This window comes from Scophthalmus maximus, unplaced genomic scaffold, assembly GCF_022379125.1.
Source record: "Scophthalmus maximus strain ysfricsl-2021 unplaced genomic scaffold, ASM2237912v1 un_1, whole genome shotgun sequence".
NCBI classification, from domain to species: domain Eukaryota; kingdom Metazoa; phylum Chordata; class Actinopteri; order Pleuronectiformes; family Scophthalmidae; genus Scophthalmus; species Scophthalmus maximus.
This window is the reverse complement of record NW_025917010.1, coordinates 2,600-13,761: the sequence shown is the minus strand read 5'-3', so window position 1 is coordinate 13,761 and position 11,162 is coordinate 2,600. Positions and strand designations below refer to the sequence as shown.

At 44.0% G+C, this 11,162-nt stretch overlaps 1 protein-coding gene and 1 long non-coding RNA gene across 9 annotated transcripts; one reads left to right on the top strand and one right to left on the bottom strand.

Annotated features, from left to right (window-relative positions):
- Positions 1-1,271: 1,271 nt before the first annotated feature.
- Positions 1,272-3,039, top strand: LOC118292848. Its single transcript, XM_047330421.1, has 3 exons — positions 1,272-1,817; positions 2,021-2,100; positions 2,376-3,039. Exons 1-3 carry the CDS (start codon positions 1,450-1,452, stop codon positions 2,921-2,923), a joined length of 996 nt encoding a protein of 331 aa, XP_047186377.1. The 5' UTR covers positions 1,272-1,449; the 3' UTR covers positions 2,924-3,039.
- Positions 2,750-10,665, bottom strand: LOC124849812. 8 transcript variants are annotated; one of them, XR_007030374.1, is made up of 11 exons: positions 10,508-10,665; positions 9,888-10,284; positions 9,362-9,623; positions 8,981-9,201; positions 8,716-8,831; positions 8,412-8,555; positions 8,110-8,318; positions 7,893-8,009; positions 7,095-7,798; positions 5,372-7,005; positions 2,750-5,333 (listed from the first exon to the last, which is right to left on the bottom strand). It is a non-coding gene; the product is annotated as an uncharacterized LOC124849812 (long non-coding RNA). The 8 variants fall into 8 exon arrangements; XR_007030375.1 differs by having other exon boundaries at positions 2,750-7,005; positions 7,095-7,149; positions 7,459-7,798; XR_007030370.1 differs by having other exon boundaries at positions 2,750-7,005; positions 7,095-7,402; positions 7,633-7,798.
- Positions 10,666-11,162: the final 497 nt, after the last annotated feature.

Below are 11,162 nucleotides of genomic sequence, written 5' to 3'. Positions count from 1 at the left end.
GGATAGGTGTCCACTGGTATCTTGTAGCTCTATTGCTATTACTATTACTATTATTACCTCTCTGAAAAGTAGCCTACCCTGCATCTGCCTTCAGACATTCTGTTGCATGTCCCAGACCAGGTGAAATGTAACTGAGTTGTCTTGGCCAGCTCTGCCTCGATCTTCACCTCCAAAGCATTTCACATTCTTAACTGTATACTACTGTCTACACTGCAATGTATGTCTTACATTGTTTATACTGCACCACCTGTCTATATTGTATATATCACATTGCACTTCTTGCTTTTTTGCTCTTCTAGTTAGATTCTAACTGCATCTTCTGCCTATGTACATGTACTCTGCAAAATGACAATACATGTTGTCACTGTACTTTTTGAATATGTCTGTTATTAAAGTGTGTCTATGATAGTAAAGTGTGGTGATGCTTATACAAAGATCTGTCTCCTGTGTTTCATGTACTCTGCATCTTTCTAAAAAATGCCAATGGCTGGAATTATTGTAAAGAGCATAGTCTAAGCTTCATTTTGGTTTGTACCATGTTGGAATTGAATCATATATAAAATAACTAAGAGAGGTCAGACACACACCTGACCTGGATGTCACCTCCCACTCCCTAAACTTTAATTCACAACGAAGTAATTTGGGGAACGTCAGCACAGATGCTGACATTATACCATGAAAGAAGGGTGAAATATAGCCTATTATAGCTTGAATCACATCTACAGACTACAAGCATTCCAAACATATATGTATATATCTATCATCATGTTAGACCCTTAGAACTACCATCTCACAACTCACTCATTTGGGGAATGTCAGCGCATATGCTGACATTGCCCAGATAAGTGAATTGTGATACGCTTTCTTGCCTTTTTAGGAGACATACTATAACTATGTTAAGTATCAACATACTCAGGCTTAATGTTCAAACTAAGGTTGAACCGGTTCATGTCGAGCTGTGTTTTGTATTTTATTGTTCCTCGTGTAATGACAAAAATATAAATGTATCAATTGGCCAGTTGAAAATGTCACTCCTGAGTGGACCAATGTTCTCAAGCAAATTAGATAATTGTGGAGGGCGCTGCCTAGTGAGTGACTTGGAGCGGGTGAGGGGTGTGTGGCGTGTGCCAATGACACCTGGGCAGGAGTGTGACAACATTTGCATTACAGTATCAGGGGGAGTGGTTAACAATTCCTGCTCCACCCAAAAGACCAATCACTTCCCAAATAGCTGGTCAGAAATGAATATATTCTGGGCTCCTCACCGACATTTCACAGGAGTTTTTAGGAACCTGTCATGATCTCCCCCTCCTTCTCTATTCCTGCCTGCTCTCCTGCACCTCCCTCCTCCTGCCGGCCACTCCCTCCTCATCAGCTCAACTCTACTCACCTGTTCACCGCAGCTGCAGCAGAGCACTCATCAGTCCGGTATATATACTTCTCTCCACCATGCACTCATCGCCAGATTGTTCTATGTCATCCGTACTAGTCTCTCCAGCATTTCCCGGATGGTTTCCCCGGTATCGACCCCGCCTGCCCCCGACCTGTCTGCTCTGTCTCTGCCCCGGTGTTCGACCCAGCCTTCCGCCCCCGACAACGGACTCTGCCTGCTCCCCTGCCTGTGGTACCGTCACCTGCCGGCTCCCACGGCGTGTCCTCCCCGGGCACTCCGTTCTCTCCCACGAACCAAGTTTGTTCCACGGTGTTTGCCTTGAACTCTCCGCCTGCCTAAGTGTGCTGCATTTGGGTCCCCTTCCGACCCATTGCAGAACCTGGAGGTGCTTCCCCTTGCAACAACATATTTTCTGCAAGATGAGGTAAGTTACACATGGTAAATAATTTTTCTTCTCTTAAAGTATTTAATGTAATTAAAACTTTGACAATTCAAGTTAGAAATGTATACAATACTAATTTACAATGTGTAAAAAAATTGGTAGCCATAGGCTCATAGAACTTCCAGTCACCGGTTATTCTACAAGTGCTGATATTAAAGTGTCTACCATGTTTTCATTTTCTTCAGAAAAGTCAAGTCATCTGTCCATCTTCTGCATCGTAAACAAGAAGTAACATTCATCAGGAGATTGACACTCCAAGAGAAAGGTATGTTATTATCACAATATATTTTGAATATAAACTTCAAACAAAGGGGGATATCTTTGGTACATCAAACTAAAGGGGGTTTGAAGTTTTCAGTAACTTTGCAGCTAGTTTATTTCAGAACAAGCTCATTTGTTGACAAATCATGTTTTTAAGAAAGATAAATGATAACTATTATGCAACTTCTGAATGATAAGTAAAACACAGGAACAGTGGAGTTCAAAAGCTGTAGACTGAGAAATAAAACTAAAACTGTATGTTACTTTCTTTTCTATCAGCATCCTGCAAAGTGTGGATTGTTGGAGATAGCTATGTACGACGTGGTGAAAGGAGAGCAAGGGAGACCAATCTTGGAATGTCTGCACATGTCCAGTGGTTTGGCAAGGGAGCCCAGTGTTGGAATGACCTACTACCCCATTTCCGCCAATGCCTTGAAGGAAGAACTGCTCCGGAAGTGCTTGTGATCCACTGTGGGGGCAATGATCTTGGACATTTCAAAAGCGTGCTGCTTCTTAAGGCAATGAAGAGAGACCAGCATGACCTCCACCAGCAGTTTCCAGAAATGAAGATACTGCTGTCATCATCAATCAGAGGCTCCGTTGGAGGTAGACACCGACTCCCAGCAAAGATGGACAAAGCAAGAAAGTTCATCGACAGTGTGATGGCAACCTTTATTTTGTCTGTTAATGGGAGGACTCTACACCATCCACAAATTGTGTTTGATCATCCTCAGCTCTTCCTTCGTGACAAGGTTCATTTAACTCCTTGGGGAAATGATCTATTTTTACATGTGATAGCCCAGGGCTTGAAAGACTCTGTCCTCTAAAGTTGGTGCTACCATGATCTGTAAAGTTGGTGCAACCAGACTAATGTAATCACTGACACTGATGGTGATGTCCCTTTTGAGCATTTTAAAACTACAATAAATGTTCATAAAAACAATTTTTAAAGCTCTCTTGCAATTTTATTGTTACATTAAACACTTTACAATGAAAACCTTGAACATGAGTCCAATTTGTAGAAAATAATATCTTTTTTGTGCGTCTGAGAAGTGAGTAACTTGAAACGGTGTGAATCTGTGCCAGACCTTGACTGTCTGCAGTATGGGGGAGGGTTACCTGTAGCTGATGATGGCCATTAAGCCTCTCCACACAAAATGGAAGGAGGTACAGTGGATGAGATACAATGGATAATGTGCCTTCAACATCAAGAATGATAACTATAATGACAAATATTTTTCAAATCAAAATATATCTGCAGTTCAAACTCTATATAGTAAAGTTAATGTATGTGTATATAAGCTCTTCACTAAAATAAGATCAGGGGTACACAATGATGAGATGTCTTCTATTTAGCCTACTTCTCAAATATTGATAAAATGTTCTTAATTCATCTTAAGTAACCAAACACCGTCTCTGTAAATTTGTCACTGCTTCTAACTTTGCAGGTGATTTGAAACCTTTGCCTCTAAATGCATCATTGCTAGTTTGCCTGCTGTTTTATGAATAATCTCGGTTCTATTTGGATAGTTCAGCACCATAGAGTACAATAATGTTTTCTTTATAAGGTGCCATTGGTATAGGTGTGATGAACAGTGCATCCCTGTTTTGTGTATTCAGACAATGAGAGAAATGAAGGATGCCGGCTTTGGACAGATTACTGCAAATTGACTAAACTTTCACTCCACACTAGTTTCTACAAGTTCAGGGTTGAACTTTGTATCTATCTGATTATCCTGTCAAGAAAAATCCATGCAACTGAAAACACACCTAGCAGTTAGCCCTGTTATAATGGTAATTAAGCTAGATGCTGTGATGGGCCGACACGCCAAGTAAAACCGACTCAATTCAAGCTGCATATTATGTCTATGGAAAAGAGGCTTATGTGTAAAATGTAGTATTGAACATTGAGCCCTGACACAGAAGATGTCCCCACTTTGATTTTGCATAATGACTGAAGTCCCCTGTTTGTTTGGAAAAATGATATTGCGACATCACACTGCTCCATTAGTACAGAAAAATACTGTAGTCTGTGGTATGTGACAACGTTTTGCTTTCAAAAAGATAATGTTCTGTCTCTGCAAAGACAAATACATTGCCAGAGAACCTTTGGTGAATTGATTACTTGCAGGAATCTAGAGGTGAAGTCCTGCCTATTTTTTTCAAACTAAATGTACAATGGCATGATGTGTGACTCAGAGCCATGGCTGTGTCCCCGCGGTGACTTCTGGACTCTGGGGATGGGCCAGGGTCGGGGCAAATTCAAAGCAAGGGCCCCTAGACAGACAGTACCCTCCACTGGGCAAGACCCAGGGTTCGACTCCTTCCTGCATCACTTGCTTGAAAACTAAACTGAACTGAACTGCAACTAAGGTCCCACTACAGTCACAGTAGTTCCATCGCTGATGGAAACAACAACACATGGAGGTCCAGTCCAACCTGTGTGACAAAGTAAGAACAAAGGCTGTCCTCCTGCCGTGGACAAGGGTTCAACTCCCAACAAGTCCACTTGAATGTCCTCCCCGCTCCCTCCCCTTTTAGAGAACGAAAACGGCATTGAGAAAACAAACCCCTGGTCGTCGGCCAGCTCAGTGAATCCTTCCTTCAGCACTGCTTCATTAAGAGTACAGCAGAAGGAGGGAGAATGGGAAACACGGGTTCGAATGAGACACCTCTGACACTGCATCAGTCACAGTCGTGCCAGAGAAGGAGAGACAGGCTTCTTCGCTCTGTCAATTGATCAGATGGCAATATCAATAAAGCATGAAAGTGCCCTACGAATTTTTTTTACAGAAAAAGCACAACCTTGACAAGGCGAACAAAAGACATGACCTGGGCGTCGGCTAGCTCAGTGAATAGCGCCGGCGTGGACCCGGGTTCGAATCCTTCCTGAAAAACTTGCTTCATTAAGTGTAAAGCAGAAGGAGAGAGGAGGATGGAAAACCCGGGTTTGGGAGGAAAGCAACCCAGCTTTGAATCCCTCTGACACTGCTTCAGTCACAGTCGTGCCAGAGAAGGAGAGACAGACTTCTTCGCTCTATCATTTGAAATAAGAACAGAGCAAACCGTGAAATGCAAGATTATTGGGCGTCGGATAACTCAGTGAATAGCGCCGGCGCCCCCGCTGCCGTGGACCCGGACTCGAGTCACTGTTTCTCTCGTTTCCGGTCCTAAAGCTAAACTACTCGTGTCCACCTTCATGTTTACCAACCGAGCATCCTATTCAATCTTTTTCATCTGACTCTGGGCAAAGAAAACCAATCATAGGATTTCACAAAATGTTACCCGGGTTTGAGCGAGACCCGGGTTCGGGAGCATCTGAAGATCCCAGAATTCCCTCTGACACAGCATGTGACAGCACCATACCAGATGGCAATATCAATAAAGCATGAAAGTGGCCTACAAATTGTTTTTACAGAAAAAGCACAACCTAGACAAGGCCAACAAAGATATGACCTGGGCATCGGCTGGCTCATTGAATAGCGCCGGCGTGGACCCGGGTTTGACTCCTTCCTGCAACACTTGCTTCATTAAGTGTAAAAAAGAGAAAGAGAGAGGGAGGAAACTGCTTCAGTCACAGTCGTGCCAGAGAAGGAGAGACAGACTTCTTCGCTCTGTCAAATGAAATTAGAACGGAGCAATCCGTGACATGCAAGAATATTGGGCGTCAGATAGCTCAGTGAATAGCGACGGCGCCTCATCCCTGCCGTCGATTCAAACTCAGACAGACAGGTCTACCACTCCACTGCTTCATCAAGTGTACAGCAGGAGGGAGAATGGGAAACACGGGTCGCGAAAGAGAGAGAGAGAAAAGTAACCCGACTTCGAATCCCTCTGACACTGCTTCAGTCACAGTCGTGCCAGAGAAGGAAAGAGCGAGATCCCAGAAATCGGGAACAGCATGTGACAGCACCAAAGCCATACCTGCTTCAATGGGTGTACAGCAGGAGGGAGAATGGGAAACACGGGTCGCGAAAGAGAGACAGAGAAAAGTAACCCGACTTCGAATCCCTCTGACACTGCTTCGCAGAGATCGTCCGACAGATGAACTATGCCTCGACACCAAAAGGCGACGACCAGTGCTGGGGCCAATGCTATACAAGACAATTCATCAGTAGCTGCCCGTGCTGTTTAGAAGTCATCTTTAACACCCGATAGCAGAAGCCTTTCCTCCTCTTCACCCTCCTCGCCGTGATAAAAATGAGACGAGACGCAACGTAAATGCTGGTCATGTGACGATAACGTTAATTAAATATATAATGCATTATTGTAAACGAATAAAAACGTGACTAAATGTGGTTTACAAAATAAAAAATATGCTAAAATGTCTCTTCATTTTCGTTGACCAAAACAAGACGTAATGTTATAACGTTATTTCGTCTTGTTAATCGCGACGTCACTTATCCGAAATCGCTCATCTGGGGGGACATAATGCGGTCCCGTGGACGGGGGCTCCGTCACAGGAGCTTGGCCCCGACCCCGGTGCACTCCCCAAGTCGTAAAATCATCCGGGGGACACAGCCACGGCTCTCATTCACACATTTTTATCCAAAATCCCTCATCTGAATTCGGCTACACAGGGGGACATGATGCGGTCCCGGGGACGGGGGCTCCGTCACAGGAACATGGAGACACCTTCCCCGGCTCAGCCCCGACCCTGGTGCACCCCCCAAGTAAATCCCTCATCTGAATTTGGCTACACTGAATTCAGATGAAGATCGAGGCAGAGCTGGCCAAGACAATTCAGTTACATTTCACCAGGTCTGGGACATGCAACAGAATGTCTGAAGGCTGATGCCTGGCAGACTCCTCACAAGAAGTCGTTGGCTACCAGTTTTACCGGCCCATGCCTGCTTTGCAACACATTCTTCGAGCTGGTTATGTGTTGGCTGACGCCAAGGGAAGTTTCCTTTAAAAAATAAAAAAGTTGTGTTAGTCATGAAGACGATAATTTACAACTTTGAATCATAATGTTAAATATGGAAAGAAAATACTCACAGTGGACACATTCTTGTCGCAGTTTCAACTGCCTCTTCTCCCAACGCTCATGAACCTTTAACCCAAAACAAGACACACCCTTTAGAAGTTCCCGTTTTTGTTTTGGCCCATCAATTGTCACGGGATATTTCGTAAATAGGATTTGAAATGACGCCTGAATTTCCTTTTCCGATTCTGACGAAGATCTGACAGCAGTAGCAGAACCGGCAGTGCTACGGGTATTTCGGCTGGTACTCTCCCCAGAAGACTCACAGCTGGTACCCTCCCCAGAAGGTTCCGGGATGGCATCCTCCCCAGAAGAATCAGAACTACAAATATAAGAAAAAGATTATAAGTATGTATTAATTGTGCAAAAAATGCTCACCTTGAGACACCCATGTCCTTCATAATCTCAGCGGCCGTCACAGCATGTCCAATCGTCTTAACGCGGTAATCCTTCTCCGCTTTTGCGCTGGAATGGGTCAGGTAATCGGCCACCATTGATTTTTGCTGAATCTGTCAGGCTCTTAGTTGCCGTCTCAAAGACGGGAGGTTGTACCTTGTGCGCAACTGGTGCAGGTCATTGGAGGCACTGTGGATCTGCCTCCCTGCGGTGGAAGGAAGAATCTTTCTTCTCCCTCCATCTCGTCCTCCACATCCCTCTTGCGTTTCCTGGTGGGTCTCAGGAGCTGTGGCCGCACCAGTCTGTAGTACACATCAAACCACTGTTGGCAGAGGAGAAAAGGGAATTGAGATTACTTTCTGCTTTAACAGAAATTATGTTCTGACAGGTTATGACAGGAAATGTGATGAACTTACATGCTCCTCCTCCTCTGACAGGGCAAACATGGCCACTTGCTGTGCTGCTGTCTTGTGCTCCTTTACCCCAATTATGGAATGTGAATCACATTTTCTCCTGGAAAGCCACTCCCTGACCTGTAAAAAATGAGGATATCACATTAATTAGTAGAGTTAATGACTAATATATCAGGGGGAAATTTACCACTGCAGACCAACATAACACAGAAACACTCACAGTCATGTGCTCCACCACGCCCAGTCGTTGGAGGTTGTAGATGTACTACAGCCTCGAGGTAGTACACCACAAAGATGTTCTGGACAGACTCCAGGGTGTCAGAACTACTGTCAGACAGTTTACCTATAACTGCCAAGAATTCCTTCTTAGCAGCCTCCAGTACAACCAAGCAGTTTTTTGTTGACAACACGTCAATCAACATGCTGTGCCTACGAGAAAAAAATATCAAATTTATTAACAAATCATATTACAGCAGGCAGAGAGAGGACTACCAGTTCTTCACCATTTATATGGGTACAAACCTCTTTTGGGTGATCTCTTTCTTTGAGTGCTTGGCAAGGATGTGCTGCAAAGAATCATTGAAGGCAATGAAGTGCTGGCACTCTTTATGGAGTGGCAAATCCTCATTTCTCAGGTTGGTTTGGACAGTGAGGAAAACCGAGAATCTGTCAGAGGAAGTAAGAGGATTTAAGTATGTGCATGTACTAACAACCGCTCATGCTGCTGAGTAAGGTTCAGAAAACAAAATACAGAAGCTTGGCTGAAAGGGTACTTTACTAACAAGTTACTACACTGTTGACATCATAATAAAAAACTGCTACCAACCGTTTCAAGCTCTTGAGGTAATTCTGCTGTGTTCTCTTTTTCATTTTTGCCTCAGAGAGGTCACGGAGGTACTGTCCGATATTCTCTCTGTCATTGACAAACTGCAGGGATGGTGCCTGTAGAGATACCAAGCAACATTTTCATACTGAAAATAAAAGAGATCATGTTAAATTACCTTCTAGTCATAACTGTTTTATTTCAGACATGACCTCTCAGGAATTCTGTGAACTCTGATTGAACAAGAAGTATTGCGGAAGCCACCAACCTTTGGATTGGATTTGCATCTGCCATAATTTAATAACTGCATAACTAAAAGCCCTGCCATTCTTCAGGAGGTCCACAACGTCCAACTTGGCCTTTTCAACCACGGCTTCGATGGCTGCTTCAGTCCTGTTCTTCAAGCATGCCCTCCGCAGATGGCATGACAGGGTCTCTTGTGTTTTAAGACAAAATGGGCAAAGCAGATAGTGCCTGTATGTAGGTTTCCTGGAAAAAGAAAAAAAAGGCATTAAGGATAATGTGGTTAATATAGGAATAATAATAGGTTAATTAATAATAGGTTGAATAAATAAGATGCATGTAATGTACAAACTAAAAAAGACACAATTGGTCTAACTCAAAAGCTAGGGTTAGGGTTAGCCCGCACTTTGCTGCGTGACGATGGTTTGGTTCCTCCCAGAGCCAATGTGGCCCCGGACTCCCGGGCAGCCGGTCGTGGGCCTCCGACGGCCCGGCCCGGGCTGCGGTGCTCCGTGACTGGGCGTGCGGCGATGGCCGGAGCTCGTACTTTGCCGGTTTTCTTTTTCTCTCTCCCCGGACTCCCGGGCAGCGGGTCGTGGGCTGAGCCGATGGCCCCTGGGGGGGCCTCCCGTGAGCTCCGGGGGGCGGCCAAAAGATACATCATTTGCCTAAATATAGATTATGGCGTGCTTGATTGTGTTTGTATTAACTGTGCAAAAAATGCTCACCTAACTAATTGGAAATAATTAAATTATTGACTTAGTCTCTGGAGCCGTATCTTTTGACTTTCATTCACAACTCACTCATTTGGGGAATGTAAGTGCAGATGCTGACATTCCCCAGATAAGTGAGATATATTCCTACATTTTACTATATACACATAAATGACATTAGAAATTAGCTGTTTTCTAGGTCATGAACAGCTTACTCACGAGTGGTGTGGAGGAGGCGGAGGTGCTGAAGGTGGTGCTGATGGTGGGGTGATGGTGGTGGTGATGGGGGATGATGATGGTGGTGGTGGTTCCATTCTGCCATGTATGAAAGAAGGGTGGACTATAGCTCATTATAGCTTAAATCACATCTACAGACTGATCTAAAGCTGATTTCACCCTCCTGCTGTACACTTGATGAAGCAGTGGAGGTGTAGACCTGTCTGTCTGATGGATTTCACCCTCCTGCTGTACACTTGATGAAGCAGTGGAGGTGTAGACCTGTCTGTCTGTCTGAGGTTTCTTAGTGTCCTTTATTTTCATGTTCAGCCGTGAGCCTTCATTTGAACAGAAACACTTTCCTCTCCTTCATATCCTCCGTACGAAAACACCGGAAGAGCTACAGGACAAAGAAATGACAAAAATTAGCTCTTACAAACATACACACACCTTTTGAATGACACTTTAACCAAACATTTAAATAGAAATGTGCAGGCATATCCAAAAAATAGAGAGCTAGCTTAAACCACGATGTAGAACTTGACATCAGCATGGCTATATGAAGAGTTAAATCAAACACTTCTTCACAGAACATGAATAAAACAACATAAATCACAAAATACCTTGTTCCCGTTCCAGCTAGGCGCTTATTTGTGTGAAAGAATAACACAATATCGTCCTATAAATCCCGTTTTCACACTTTTCCTTTTCGGACTTCTCCCTCGTTCAAGTTACCCACTCTCAGGGAACAATTTCCTGCCTTGCCAGGAAATGGCCCTACAAAATAAAGGCATGTTTAACAAAATCAAGCATATCCAAAGTAAACGTATTTGAGTCGTTTAAGAGTCATTTACACTCCCACCAATCATGAGTAAATAATGGGACACAGATGACATTAGGTACAAAGGATTCAAATGACCTCGACCTTACTTGTAAAGAACAAAAAATACCTCATGTGAAGTGCAAACCTTATAACTGTAAGTTTTAAACTGTAGAGTGAGTGGAAAGGTCTACTCAGCTTCCAGTAGCAGAACGAGCTTCTGAACTGGCCGCTCAACTTCAGACATCTAATGGAGACGCTCCCCATCTTCCCAAGATCCCGGTCACCAAGGCAGACCGTAACCTTCCTTACAAGTCCATCTTCGGCAATCGTGGTTTGTGAACCTCTACCCAGCCTCCACTGATTTCTGTGGGCCTCATCTCCTTTCATCATGACTATATTGTGATTTATTGGAAAGAGCTTTATTTTGGTGTGTACCATGTTGGAATTAAAGCATA